Here is a 15879-nt window from a genome sequence, read left to right as displayed (position 1 = left end):
GAAATATATAAAAATATTTATAACAATGTCTGAAATGTTATCAATTTAATACACCTAAGTACTTAATGAAGACTAAATGTTGTTGAAAACAAAAAATCGCATCTAAAATAGTACAGTAGAAGCTGTTCTTCAGGTTAAGCCTTAATGCTCTCCCTCTCCCCGTGGGGAAATTTTGAAAAATTCCTTCTTAGTGTGCGTTTCCATGACGTACCCTAAATGTGTACCAAATTTCACCTCTAGGTTTAGCAGTTAGCTCTGGGCAATGATGAATCAGTGACTCAGTCCGTCAGGACAAGTAATTATATATATTTAGATTAATTAAGATATTGAACTGTTTTCTGCTAAAATAAGAGAATTTGTTAATGCTTAAAAGTGAAGTAATTCTACTCTCTTTATATATAATACATGATTAAACCTAAATGCTTTACAAGTACCTAAGAATTCATTGGGAAGCATCATTTTGGTATATTCAATTTGTTCACCTTACTTTGTTGCAAGATAGATAAAAATATTTGCACATGGAAACAATCAAAACAATATTCAATCAAAAACAATATTCAATGTCCTAAATCAATAAATAAGAATAAACTATTGAATAGTAATTCAGTATGTTTATTCAAAAATACCATTATGCAATATATATATATATATAAAATGTAAAAACTAAGAATTGACAAACATAAAAACAAATTAAAACAAACACACCAAAAAACCTTAATGTATCACCAGAACAGAACTTTAACTTGTTTCAGATAAACATTTTCATTCTAAAGTTGAAAATGCTTCAGGTCTTTATACTTTAATGTTCTATACTGCAACACAGAAACAAATTGTGTAATGTTGATATTTAGTAAATAGCTATATATATATACGTATGTATATATTTATCTATGTTATCTTATATATACAAACCTAATTGGTGCAATTTATAAAACTCAGGCATGAACAAACACGAAACAGATTTCAGAAAATTGCATATCAAAATGATTTATTTCAAAATAAATCTATATAATCTTCTGGATCTTGTTATTGGAATCATTTTACTTCTAATAAAATTCAGTTATGAAAAATTCTGAAACAGATTTGTAAAATACTGACTGGTTTTAGAAACAGAATATACAAGAATAGAATCTGATAAATGATATGAAACCTAGGCAATTCATATTTAATTTAAAAAGAGAACATCAATCTTGAGAAATTGGAAATAATTTTGAAAACATTATCCTTTACATAAACTTCTATTTTGTGAGAAGCCAAGGACGTAGATCTTAGTCTACGCCGCTTACGGGCTCCGATCGCGAGATCGTCTCTCGTAACTTTTTATAGGAGGGCTGTTAAATATTGGATAGGATATAGACGGCGAAGTCTTTATCCAATGTCAGGATTTTTAGACACCAGTTAATCAAATTTGGATTAACACACGAGGTCTGGTTTAGAGATCGAGAAGACATTGTATTAACTAATAATAAAAAGAATTTAATAAACATATATATAAGAAAACTATACAAAAATGGAGTTACAAATAAATGAGACACAATAAATTCAACCTATAATATAGCCTATATGTCGAGAGAGAGAGCTCACAATTTCATATTAAAACATACAACCTGTTAGTTGTCCTTCTTTTCCTCTGTATGTGACGTATTTACTTCTCTCCTGGAGTTCTCTGCCTTCTGTTCATGGAGGGATCACTTAACTCAGAATATTTGTCTATGGAAGTAAGCCTTTTGTATACTGTATTGCTTATAGCATAGGGCGTTGGCCTTTAGGAGCTTGTATGGGAGACGTCTCTCCTCTATGAGATTTTCTGACGAACTCCCTGAATTCCGCTGAACTTCGCCTAAATGTTTGGATTTATGACCAATTATCAGTCGAGGTTTCATCCACGTGAACGGATGGGAAGGGGGAAGAAATGAGGGGTAGACAGTTCCCATCGAAGCGAGATTTCTAACAGATAAGGGAAAAACAGAGGACGCTCATACTTCCGTCAAAGGAAGTGACTCTCTTCTCTGCTTTCCCACGCTTGAAAAACGTTATTTTCCCATCATAATGAAAGAATATTTAATTCTAAATTANCTATTTTTATATATAGACATAGATATAGATATAATTCTTATATCTCCTTACAAGTTTTAAGCGGTGAATCTGGATTATAAATGAATAGCATTTATAAATATTGAATGACTAGTGTATTAAATTAAATCAAATTCGTAAAATCTTCATCTAGTCAGGACTAACACCAGATAGGAAAAGTTATTTTTATTGAAGATAAACGAAATATCTGATGCTGAGAAATGGAAACGTAAAAGCATACTTCATTTTAGTTAACTTTCTAAAATTTTTCTTCGCAACATCGTAAGTTACCTGATATCAGGCAGATCGCCTTGAAATACCTTGGCTAATTCACCAAAATGTGAAGGATCAAATATATAAACACTAAACCATATCTCATAAAGAGACTGAAATTCGAAAGGATTTGTGGTGAAGTATAAAGGGGATAAGTATCTAAGAAATACAAAAATTAAACTTTCTACTTGAGCTGTAGAGATAGATTTACAAATATGAAGAAATTACCTTTTAAAGGAAGTTTCCCATTTTGAAGTTGTCATTCCTATCTCAATCTTAAGATCTTATTATGTAAAAAGAGAAGGAAATCCTGGTATCTCCTAATGAATTAACGAGTTTAATGATCTATCGAATAAATACTAATAATAAACGACAAGACGATAGAAACCCCAACATTGATGATACATCCATTTACGAGTAAATTCCTCTTATGATATTAATTTTAGACTTTTATCATTTTTAGAGAAGGAACTTTAAATACTACGAGTGAAAGATCGTAAGTACGTTTAATCAAAAAATTAATTTGGGAATTCACTTTCATATATAACTTACTGTTCAGTTTATTCCTAAATAAAATCACTTAAACTAAAAAAAATCCTAGAGAAAGATTTGAAAAAACATATGGATAAAATATAAATTTTCATAACCAAACGATTTCTGAATTGTTTAATTTAAATAATACATAATCCTATTCTTTCATCAAAACTAATATAAATTAGGATGTTCAAATTTATATTTTAAATCAAAGAATATTTCTAAGTTTATTACCTGGGAAGTTACAGGCATTTAGACACTCACCAGGTCTACAGATAACTATAGGAGGGCTAATCATCAAATGAAGGTATTTTACTGGTTCATCCAAGGATGGTTAATTCCAAATCGGACAATCAAACAGGACAAGTCTTATGAAGATGAAGAAAATCACTGACTGATTATTCTCCTTGAGAGACAAAGCACAGGGTTGAAATATGGCGACTACTTTAAGACTATGAGCCATATAGGTTGATTCTAACTTATTATTACATTGAAGTCGATCATAACTTGGCTATGGAAAACATGTTATTAAATAATGAATGATCATTCTATTTAACGCGCCTTATCAGATGAAAGTATTCCAAATTACTGAGTCCTAATCTCCATATAAATCAGATCATACTATTTATCTACAATATCTAAAGATCTCCTGAATAGATAAAAAGGAGTGGGACTAACTTACCTAATACTCCGATGGTGGCTCAAGAATTGTCTATTTCCATATTTATATTCATGGTATATTATAGCAATGCGAGAAAACACCGATAATTTATGGTGATTTCTCGCATTTTTCGCCCTCTTACTTTGAGATTAGATATGGATTAGATAACTGAATATTATAAGTATATAAAAGTTGATATTTATAAACTCCTTTTAACGATTAACTCTCTGAAACTTCTGATATTAGACAAAAATTTACCTTATTAAAAGTTTAATCTACCAGGAAACATATTTAATTTCTTTTTCCAGATATCTTATCACAAAACTACAGGAAAAAGAAACTTCCCTAGAAAAATGAAATAGAAGTATATAAAAACAATTTTTTTTAATAATCAATCTACTATATGTCAACCTACAGAATTTCGCAATGAGTCACAACACTTTCAGAAAGAAACAATTTTTATTTATCAAGGAAACTTCTTGATGACATTTAATCGTTGGACTTCGATCAATGACATTAATTTGAAACATTTTGAACTTCAAAACCAATTTCTAACACAATCTCTTAATACTCTTAAAAACATGATCATAACGTGGAAAAACGTTCAACAAAACAAAATGGAACTATTCAAGATGGATTTTACCTAATAATGGATTCGAACTGTTAAAATCGTCCTTCTTCCAATATAAAAAAAAATATTACGAATTAAAAGACATGATAACAGACAAGCAATTAATAAAAAGAAAAAGAGGACCTATCAACTTCGAGGAAAAGCATTAAAATTTCTTTTTGACACCGCAACCTCAGAAGGCATTAAAAATCTAAATAGCGTAGTAGACCAGTTAAAAAAGTTAATGCCGGAATTATTTATCTACGTCATTCCCAGGCTACTCTTTAAAATGATACTTTGAAAATAAGTAAAAATAATAGAGAACAGATACATTATTTCAAAGACAAAAAACTTTTGATAATCTAATACGAAAGTACTAATAAAATTTAGCATTTGAAGTAGACATGACAACAATCGAATTTTCAATTCAAGAACTCCGTATGCAAATTATAGAAATTCGAGAAGCCATTGATATTCTAGAACAAGGACGATTAAGTACTCATTTTATTCGACGAGAAGTTATGTTACACACCTTACGAAAAATAAAAGTTCGACTCCCTGAAGAATACTCATTGATAGAACCGGTTCAACCTGATACACTTGTTAATTTTATCAATAAACTAGCTGGGGTACCCGACTTCGCTCAGGGAGTTGATATGAGATCGTGTTGTAGTTGGAATAAAAGGATAAACTTTAAAATATAAGAGGTAAAAAAAATTATTGAAAACAAATTCTAACTATTTACAATACTTGTTTATAAACAACATTTTTCATTTTGTTATTTGGGGTATATATAAAAATTTTTCGAATTTTTTACTCGAGAGCAAGCTACGTATAGTTGACCGTGAGAAAAGCAGGAGTCTTTGAGGTTGATGCCGCAATGTTTTACAATTAACAAAGCGCAAGGACACACTTTAAAAAGTGTGTCCTTGCGCTTTGTTAATTGTAAAACTATAGACTAATTTGATTGGAAATTGCAGTCTTCTAAATTAGAATGGCAGTTCAGTAGAGATCTGTGGTATTCTGGGGATAAATACTGTGTGTCCTTTGTCCTTTTCAGTCATAAGTTCGGCTTTGATGATGTTATTCGATAGCTGTGTTACGATCATCCTTGTTCCATTACATAGTTTTGGTGAGTTCAAATTTCTGAGTACCATGATCGAAGATCTAGAAATTCTGTAGGGAAGTTAACACTTTCTTGAACGTTTACCATCGTGTCGATCGATTTGTATATTTTCTTCTAACCGGGAATTTTCTTTTGAATATTAAAGTTGATATCGTCGACAATATTATTTTTAGTTGCCAAAATTGCCTTTTGAAATAGCCACTCCGGATTGGTATAGCTGTGAACAATGTTTGGATAAATTTGGTCGATGAGTTCGTTTTGAATAGTGGCTATGTTGCAAAAATCACTATTGAGTTCAATGAGGCGGTCGTCTGGTCAGTGAGATATGTGCCTTCGTTTATTTGTAAAAGTTTTTGAGCAAAATGTGCTGTTGTTTCGTCTTTCGAGAGTTCAACTATCATATTTTTTGTTAGTCGCACTATTTGTATATGTAGCCAGAGATGTGATTTTTTAACCATGCATTGACCTCGTCTGCTGGTGTTGAATTGGGATAACTCGATGTGTTCAAAATTTCTTGAGAGTATGAGTACAGCTCCTCCAATCACTTCAGAGTTTCCTCGCAAGTCCTGTAATGTTCTGTCTATGGCTTCGAGTGATTTTTATGTGTCATTCCTTCCAGAAGATAATTTTATCTTGTTTTAGAAGTTCACCCCGTCCAGATCCTCTTCAGATTTTACATACCGGGAATTGTTCTTCGGCTATATTCAACGGTAGTTGTAGGGCCAAATGGGCAGTTCGTCTTCCTTTCATAAGTGTGGCTGCAATGCTGGATGATGCCAGTGCAAGTGCGATGTGTTGTTTAGCACGTATTTCCGCCAGCAATAGATTTATTAGAAACGTTTTCCGGGTGCAGCTTGGTGCGTCCAAGTACAATCGACTCCCTATAACATTGTTGATTATTCCGTTTTATATGAAATTCATCTTGTATGAGTCACTTAGATTTTACACATATGTGAGCTGTTCACAGCACGGCACACGTATTTGTAAAATCTAAGTGACTCGTACAACATGAAATTCATATTAAACGGAATAATCAACAGTGTTATAGGGGGGTCGACTGGTAAATAATTCTGCCAGTGTTGCTGATCCGGTCCATGATAACGTTGTAAATTTTTTTTTGATTGTCATTGAGGAGTGATTTGTTGTGAGCAACGTATTGAAGTAGATCGTTGATGTTATAACTTTCTTCCTTTGCAATTTCGAAGTTTAGAACACCGATAGCATCTTTTTGTGAAATGTTCCACAATGATCTGGTATGTTCCGGGATGTTCCCGAACGTTCCAGAATATCTCAGAATATTCTGGAATGTTGTGAAATGCTCTCGAATACTCTCGAATGTTCTGAACTGTTATAGAAATTTTTAGAGAACGAAACTTCCTGCTCTTATATCTTCAACAGCACGCCCTTCAGGTAAAAAACGGGAACCTTCTTCATGGACGGGGATACCACACCATATAACTCCTTTGATCGTACCGAGATTCGTTTTTGAGTGTTAGCAGCAGGCACATTGTACAGTTACCTTTATTATATACATTGATTACAACAGTTGCTGTATTCCTCCAAGACAAATTAAGAAGTTTTGCTAAAATGCCTTTTCTTACACTTAGTGGATACAGTAGAGCGTCGATTATCCGAAAGTCAATCATCTGAAAGAATTCCAGTCGGCAAATTTAAATTTTTGCCAGTGCTGTGGCATTGCTATCTTTGGCTATGTCTTGGGCTACTCAAATATTTTACGTTTTTTAATACTAAATAAACTTCTGAAGTATAATTTTTTATTGTTTTTATATTTTTCAATATATTTATTTTGTTCGTACAACATAAATAAATAATTTTTAACGATACAATAGTCTTCGTTAGGCTTAACATCGATAAAAATTCAACGCAAAGCGACGTGCAACGGAAAAAAAATGTCAAGATGGGATAAATTAATATATTTTTTCGTACATAATCGGTTGTCCGAAACATCGATCTTCCGAACAACCCCAGTCCCCAATCGATTCGGATAATCGACGCTCTACTCTAGTTATATGTTAGGAACCATTGGAGTACCGTATTTAGTCAATATTTTACAGGGTAGAGGAATTCGTTTGTATCCGACGACGGAAGCGGAGAGGATGGGTTTTTGTCGACCGTAAGGTTTTAACTTTGATTTATTTTTCTCCGTCATTACAAAATTTGTGGAGATAACCGCGATATTATTATAGCGTTGCTTTTAGATGGCGTTTTTTATATCGGACGTCTTTCGTATTCCGACGACAATTTATATTTTTAATGCGTCGATGTACGAAACGAACTCGCATTCCGACGATCCTCGTTTCGAGTTCTACGGTCCGGGTGCGCGGCGCCGGTAGTTCGTGGCCGGCTGGCGGCTGCCGCGACGAATATTCATTAAACGCGATATTATAAATGGATACAACTGCGTGAAATTGGCCAATGATTTTAACTTCTGGTCCGATGACACGATTAACGGGATAGTTACCTCGATTTCTAACGATTAACGATGACGGGGAAAGGAGATGAAAAAGTATTGCCGATGTAACGCTCGAACGACCTCTTATTACGAGAAGCGATTGCGAAAGGTAAAAGAAAAAACAGATTTTTATTCCAGAAGGAAACTTTTAGTTTCTTTTACGCCGAATCTTTTATCAAAAGATAATTTTTCGCAAAAGATTTTTTAATTACCTAAACCAAAATTAACAAATAGTACCGAGTTGTTTTCTCGGTCGACGATACCTTACGGCGGGGGAGCCCAGACTTTTGGGTGTAAGAGCCCTAGTTACCTACCCGAAAATATCTGCAGCCTCACCTAACGTTCTTGATATAAAAATTAAAAAAACATTTCGCAATCGTAATGTATTTATTTTGACAATTTATACATATTTATTACATTTTTTATAATTTACTCTTTTCTAGTTGGGGGTTTATGAATTTGTAATGTTCGTAATGAAATTTTAAAAAATAACAAATATTTTTTATTTATTAGTTACGCCGCGAGTAAGCTCTCGAAAAGCCGCCATCCGCAGTTTGGGCATCGTTGCGGAAATTACTAATTCCGATGATTTAAGAGTATTTAAAATATACTAAAGCGCGAGTTATCCGAAATTTTGCATTGCCTGTACTGTATTATCTTATTTTCGAAAGTTTTCGTAATGAAAATTTATTATTTTTTAACCCTCGCCGCCTTACGGACGCGAAGAGGGTCCTTTTTGGTAACCTTATGGAACCGAGGGGTGGTGGCTCGAAAAAGTTTGGAAATATTCTTAGGAAAACTGTTTTACGAACCCCACACTTTGTGTCCTTACCATACATTGCTTTCCACATTTTTTTTTTTTTTTTTTAGTCTTTCCACCTTGTGGGCGCTAAGAGGGCCTCTTAAAGCGGGCCCATTATGGGTTCGGCCAGGTCCGCAATGGGGCGACCGAGTGGCGAGGGACGGGGCCCGATATATCCGGACGGACCATTCCCGAAAAATTCCTGGGGATTTTTCGACCCGTGACGGATTCGATCCCGGGTTCACCAGAGCGGTAGGCCGCTACCTCGACCGCTCGGCCATCGAGCCGTAGGGGCGCCGATTTCGGTCGGACGGCCGAGTGACGAATGCGGTGAACCGGCTTCTTCCAGCGCGGCATCCGCTGCCCGGTGGAAAGATGGGGTAAATGCGGCACTTACTTCGATTAAAGTTGTTTTTATCTACTTATTTTATGATCAACCCTAATAGATTTATATAATGTTAAGTCCATATCACACCGTACTCGAAGCTGTTCGATATCCAGAATATTACCTAATACTCCGGGATCTTTTTATATTCTATCTGTTCCGGATATGACGGGCTCGGTCCCGCATCGTTCGGCCATTTCGATGGCTTTTTCCCCTTTCCGCGGACACTAAAAGGACTTTATAGCCAGCCCATTGTGGGACGACACTCGACATATCAGCCCCCAAAAATTTCTAAAAAAGACCCACCTAGATCCGATACCGGCTTGACACGGAGATAAGCTATTACCTTAGCCGCTGGGCCATTCGGCTTTGACGAAAATTTATTTGTTATATATGAGAATAAACGTTCATTTACTTAATCACGAAGAAGTTTTCATTTCCATCACTGATTATTTTTATATCTTTACTCGTAAAAACGAAAGGCAACATTTTTTATAAAGTAAACGATCCGTTTTATATTCTAAACGATTAAGGGAATGGCCGAGGCAGTTAAGAAATCCATCTATGGCAACGGAGCACTCGGAATTTTAGTGCCCGCGGGGCGAAGAGTTAAAAAATCTCCGGAATTTATATTAATGATTAAATTAATATTAAAATAATATATAAAAATGATCGACTCCTTCCGACCCGTGGGCACGAAGGGGCGTTTTTTTTAATGCCAATTATGGATTCGGCCAGGCGACCCGGAAACCGGGGATAAAACCCGACATATCCGGCATAAAATTTTCGTGGAGAGTGGCTGGCCCGAATTCGATTCCGGATCCTCCGAAGAGAGTTTGGCCGATGTCTTAACTGTTGCTTTAGTTACGAAACTACTCCGAAGATATTTTATTAAAAGCAGATTTATTAAATTTTTTAAGTTTCCGTCTGATTTGTAATTTTAAGTTTGGCCTCAATAAATTTTGAAACATTTTCTTTTTCTAATAGAATTTGAAGATTGTAATTTAACAGATATTTGTGAATTATTCCCATATCGAGATAATATCGATGACGACGAAGATCAAACCGAGAAATGTCGCGTAAGTTAAAAATAAGACGTTAAAATTTAATACAACTTATTTTTAAAAGTTAAGATAGAAAACTAAAACTTTGAGAGCGAACGTACGTTGGTCGACTAAGCGTTTTAATGGTGTTTTAGGGATGATCCCTAAAATATGCGTCGTCATCCCCGCTATTCTCCTCGCCCCGAAACCCGATAAACGTAACCAAAAATGTAGAATTTAATCGCCACGTTTATGTAAATACGAGTCGTGGGGTGCGGTGTACGGTGATGTAGAAGCGTGTGTAAATGTACCGTAGCGCGATGCGACGGCGGGTGTACGGATGACCCCTCCCCAATCTCGAAAAGCATCGCCGATAAAACTTTTTTAATTAGTAAAAATATATTAAAATTATTCTGTTCCGGGACTATTCAGTTTTTAAATACAATCATACCCGCGGAACGTCTCTCACGATTAACGTTTTCACAGAACAATTCTTCGTTTTTGATATTCAAACATTATACAATGTACGCATCTGTTAATACAACGTTTTCCGAACGATTTTCATATAAGAAAAGCGAATAGGGACGCGGACAACACCCGGAAAACTCCACGCGGCCAGGTGCCAACCCGCGACCGAACTCCCGGTGTTTAGAGAACAAAAACATTTGGTCGCCGCGGGCCGTCGTTAGTAACACCTAAATAGAGGCCAGTTTCCCATAAAAGACTTCCCGGAAGGTCTTTCCCCTCGGCGTATTCCGAATTTCCCCGCCAATCGCTCCCTAGCGCGAAGCGCGCGCGTAGGGGCCGCGTATCGAGGGTTCCAAATTTGGAAAAAATTTCCTCTTCGAAATTCTGTACGCATTATTAGTTTATAATGTAAAATTATGTAGAGGGTCCTAATCTTCCGTACTGTACCTAATCTGTCACTGTCGAATTTGATAGCGTCGCTCTGTATCGCAGCTTTTATTTAGTGGTTCGCTTCGCTGTATATAGTATACAATTGCAAAATACGTTACGCAATGTTGAAATATAAAATATTAAGTTATCGAGTATGGCTAATTAGTACTTTGTATTCCAAGTACAATTTTAATACTATATACATATTAATATTGAATTATTTGTTCCAATAAAGAATTTTAAAGTAAAAAAATAAACAATTTAATATTTAATTTAAAATATATACTCTGCCCCTCGAATCAGTAGTGACTCGCCCCTATACATCGTAGTTTTCTGCGAGCGATCGAATGGCGACGGTAATCTATCTAACTCGGTTCGGAGAAGACTTTCGAATCCAAGTAAAGTGACTTCCGGTCCAAACTCGGAAGGTCATACGTAGTTAATCCTGACTTCCTCCCCAAGCTTTCCATATTTGACCTCGGCTTTTGTCTATCCGGCTCCGTTCTCGAGATTAAGGAAGGACGGACAACGGATGCGCAGGGAATTTATAAGTCTACAATTTTTTCAAATGGTAGTCAAAAAATGGCTGATACTTGTATACCCGCAATCGGGAGACACGATACGCTTTTCTATTTCCTTCTTTTTGTAGCGCGTTTGGCTAATTCCGCGATATTCGGCCCCTCGAATAACGTCGTCTTTCCTCTTCTTTCTGGGCCGCAAAACCGACCAATATCGAACATCTTCAAACGATGTCGAGATTACCGCCTTCCGGAATACTTTTCGACGCAGTCGGCCATCTTGTAATTCAACCTTTCTCACAAAAAACAATAATTCTCGAGGACGTCTGCTGTTTTAGTGAATAAATCTCGACATTACCCGCTGGCGCGTGTTGTTTTCGTAAAAACTAAAATCTTTCGTGTAGAATATCTCCGTTGTATTTGACGTTATCGCATCATATTTTATGGACCAGTCGCTCGCAATTTGCGTTGCCGGATACAGCGAAAAACACATTTTTATCCAGTTTTGACGTACGTTGTTTTTGCAAAAAAAGGCCTCATATATTTTTAATTTAAAATACGATTGAAAGTCGCAGCCCGGCATTGTGACCGTGTCGCAATAAATAATTGCTCGTTATTATTTTTTGAGCCCGAAGACAAAACCGCAACGCGTAAAAGTCCTCGTGTGTGAAACCTTACAGAAACAAACCTTACATTTATTGCGATAGCAATAAAGACACGCGTACGTGACACAGTCTGTACATAGCATTGCTTTGTATGAGATTTCTAAATTGCGAATTTTTGAAATGTATCGTCGAATACTTCAAACTATTTGCGCTTAAATTAAATTAGACTAATTTGTAATATATATTGTAAAACTATAGGAATTGATAATTTCAGTTTATCCATTACAATACGTAATGGTTTAAATTTAGGAAACGAATCGGTTGAAATTAGTCATAAAAATTCGAACCAAAACCGACAGATCGGTTCATCTAATTGGCATCAGCTTGAATATATTTTATTCGTGGCAATGTCTCGCCGAATAAACGAACTCGAAGAAATCATTAAGTTTTTAATCAATTTTTCAGGATTCTAAGCAAACCGGCGAAGCAAAAAAATATATAAATACGAGAAATATATTTTCAACGGACATTACGAAGTGCGGCAGAATTCTGAAAATAATAAAAAATAACGAAAATGTAAATAATTTGAAAGGTATACGCTGTATTTACATATACAGTAGAGCGTCGTTTATCCGAAAGAATTCCAGTGGGCAAGTTTAAATTTTCGCTAGTGCTGTGGCGCTGCAATCTTTGGCTCTGTCTCGGGCTACTCAAATATTTTACGGTTTTGATAGTAAATTAACTTCTGAAGTATAATTTTTTAATTGTTTTTATATTTTTTAATATATTTATTTCGTTTGTACAAAATAAAGAAATAGTTTTTAACGATACAATAGCCACGATTGTTATTTTAAAAAGTTTTCGTTAGGCTTAACATGGACGAAAATTCAACGCGAAGCGACACGCAACGGAGAAAAATTTCAACACGGGATAGGTTAATATATTTTTTCGTACATAATCGGTTATCCGAAAAATAAGTTATACGAACAACCCCAGTCCCCAATTGATTCGGATAAACGACGCTCTACTGTATAAAGTTACTTATATTTTATGTTTATAAGCAGATTCTATCGTACATTTTATAATTTAATTAGATATAACCGAACGGCTTTATCGAGAATTTCTAGATATCTTAGAACTCGAGTGTCGTAAAACAATAGAAAGTACATCGGCCGAACTGCGGAAAGAAATCGAGAAATGGAAAACCGACGACGCGGACGAAGCTATTAAAAAACTTACGAGGGAACATAATAATTACGTCAAAAGACTGCAAAAGGAACATAAGAAGAAGTTACAGGTAAGTCCCGACTCAAACAATTCATTTTAGTACGGCAGAGGACGGAAAGGAACCAACCGCCAACTTTCCAGTAGATAAGCCAGTTTGATCGCCAATTTTGTAAAAGTAAAGCGTACAAAATTTATTGGAATAAATTCTATTTTTAGCAAGAAGTTATTAAAATTGAAATCGGCACGAAACACGAACTAGAAGTTAGAGTAGAAGAGGAAAAGCGATCTTCGGAAAGACGGATAAGGGCCGCCATGGAAGAGGCCGCGGGACATTTCGAGTATCATTTAAAGACGGCGATTGGAGAAATACGAAAGGAAGAGAGAAAAATTAACGAGGAAAGATACGAAATAATCAAAAAGTAAGTACGGATGGCTTGGACGGTAAGGCTAAATATTAACGTGGTACGTAATTATCAGAGACTTGGAAAAGAAGCTGCGAGATAAGATTCGTACGTCCGCGGAATATAAAAAGAAATTACTCTGTCGAACCGAGCGGAGAATACGAAAAGAAACGGAAGAAAGAGTGCAGAAATGGAGAAAAGAGGAAGAACTGGAATCGCGATCGAAATTAAATCTTCAAAAAGAGAGATACGAAAGTCGCGTTAACAAATTGAGACGTAAATTACGCGGAATGGAAAGTGGGACGACGAATTTGACCCAGCGTCTTAAAGAAGCAATTATTGAAAGAACGGAAGCGGAAACGGAAATGGTCAAGATGAAAGAATATTTAGGACAATTTATTAAATTGGCAAACCAGACCCAAGCCGATTCTCTCGGTATTATTAACGTAACACCGACCGAGAGTGGCGGACCTACATAAATAGGAAACAATCCAGCTTATATTAATTTGTCTACGTAAAACGACGCTACTTATTTCTAGCGGAACAACTCGATCGCAATTCTTAGAATATTTTCTACTTAATATTCCAATAAATTTTAATGTTACCATTAGAGTAGAAGATATGTCGTATTTTAATGGCGAAAATTCATTTCCGCCATTATCGTTTTTTCGCCGGAAAGTATCTGGCAATTACAATAATTAGCGCCAGATGGCGACACCAGCGTTGGATTTATAAAAAATCACCACGCTAAAATAATTTTACCGCGCTTAAATTTAAAGCGAAAGCCATTCTAAAACGATTTAATATTCTTTAAATTTTAACTTTAAAAAATTAAAATATTTAAAATACATATTCGTACGAGAAGCTCTAATTAAAGTAAGTACAGGTAAAAAAACAGTTAATCGTTTATTTATTTAATGAATGTTATTAAGATAAATTGCTGGTCGGGATTTACGGCACGAACGCGAAACGACGCCCGAATATAAATGCTACGCGTAACTCATTTAAAACGCATTAATAATTTAATCCTGGCGAAAATATTAAATTCTCGTTAAAAACTATGAATTTACAAAATATTTATCGAAAAGTCGGAGCGTTATTATTCTACGCCAATTTATATTGTAAAAATAAGAAATATTTACTGTAATTTTGGCAAAGAAAATATTTTCTAACGCGGGGAAAAGAAGTACCGATAATCGATCGGGGTTTTGATTTCCTATAAAAATCGGGATCTGGCGGAAAAATGCCAATCTTCTTCTTCTCCGAAGGCCAGAAAATTGCTTAAGAATTTTTTAAAATATAATTCGATATTCGGAGTAATAAAAGAATATTATGGAAGCGCGAAGGGGTGAAACGCGATTCCTTTGTTCCTGCAATTTTAAATATATTTCCTCCCAACCGGCCATTCTTTTTATTGTCAAAATATATATTTTTTCAAAACGTAAAAGCCGTATAATTCGAATATTTATAGGCTATTTCCGGTAAAGATAATATTTTTACAGTTATGTTTAAAATAAAAACTAAATAGAGTTGGCGAGTTTCCGAAATAGAAAAATAAACAGAATATTTCTGCTACTTAAAATCGCGATTAAATGTCTGCCGCTGTATATTAAATGCAATTTTAAACCATTAGTATGTTAATGTAGAAAGTTTTAATTATTTTATAACCGAGAGCGGAATTAAACGTAAAATCCTTTTAAAAATACAAAAGAGCTATTTTATATTATGCATTATAGCCAAGAAACTTTATACCTTTCGTAATATACCGTAACCGGATTTATTTAGAATTTATTTCCATTTTGATCCTATATATAATTGCCCGTAATTACGCGCCACCGCTAAATGTTTACTTTAAATTTTAAATTGTTTAAAAATCCTTCCTTATATTACGTATAAAAATTTTAAATATATTCGCCACTACTTTTAAAAAATATATACATTTTTAGCGCCGTAATAATATAAATATACGTACGTATTATATTATAGATTACACGCCCGATATGTGTACGTACGTACTGTACGTATGTACTGGGCGTGTAATCTATAAATCGTCTTCCACCTTTGGATTATTTCTTAGAATACAAAACTTTCACTCTCGACAATTTTATTTATTTAATTAGCATTTTAATTGGCGGATGTCGACGAACTAATAGTAATTTTAGCCATTGTGACCGTCGGGACGCGTATAAGTCGCCGACAATTATCCGAGAAAATAACACGGGCGAAAAATAAAGGTTTTTATAAAAGAAAT

The 15879-nt window shown here is 34.9% G+C and overlaps 1 protein-coding gene across 1 annotated transcript in view; it reads left to right on the top strand.

Annotated features, from left to right (window-relative positions):
* Positions 1–14637, top strand: part of LOC111640907 (stress response protein NST1-like) — a 27931-nt gene extending 13294 nt beyond the window's left edge. The window contains exons 2-6 of the mRNA XM_023387001.1: positions 9925–10016; positions 12466–12592; positions 13095–13297; positions 13444–13646; positions 13705–14637. Of these exons, the coding sequence (XP_023242769.1) occupies positions 9925–10016; positions 12466–12592; positions 13095–13297; positions 13444–13646; positions 13705–14107 (1028 nt within the window). The 3' untranslated portion in view covers positions 14108–14637. The remainder of the gene's footprint in view (positions 1–9924; positions 10017–12465; positions 12593–13094; positions 13298–13443; positions 13647–13704) is intronic.
* The last annotated feature ends 1242 nt before the right edge of the window (positions 14638–15879 follow it).

This window comes from Centruroides sculpturatus, unplaced genomic scaffold (genome assembly GCF_000671375.1).
Source record: "Centruroides sculpturatus isolate CEXI.00-Female unplaced genomic scaffold, Cexi_2.0 scaffold1225, whole genome shotgun sequence".
NCBI lineage: Eukaryota > Metazoa > Arthropoda > Arachnida > Scorpiones > Buthidae > Centruroides > Centruroides sculpturatus.
The sequence above is the reverse complement of the archived record's forward strand: the minus strand, read 5'-3'. Positions and strand labels throughout refer to the sequence as shown.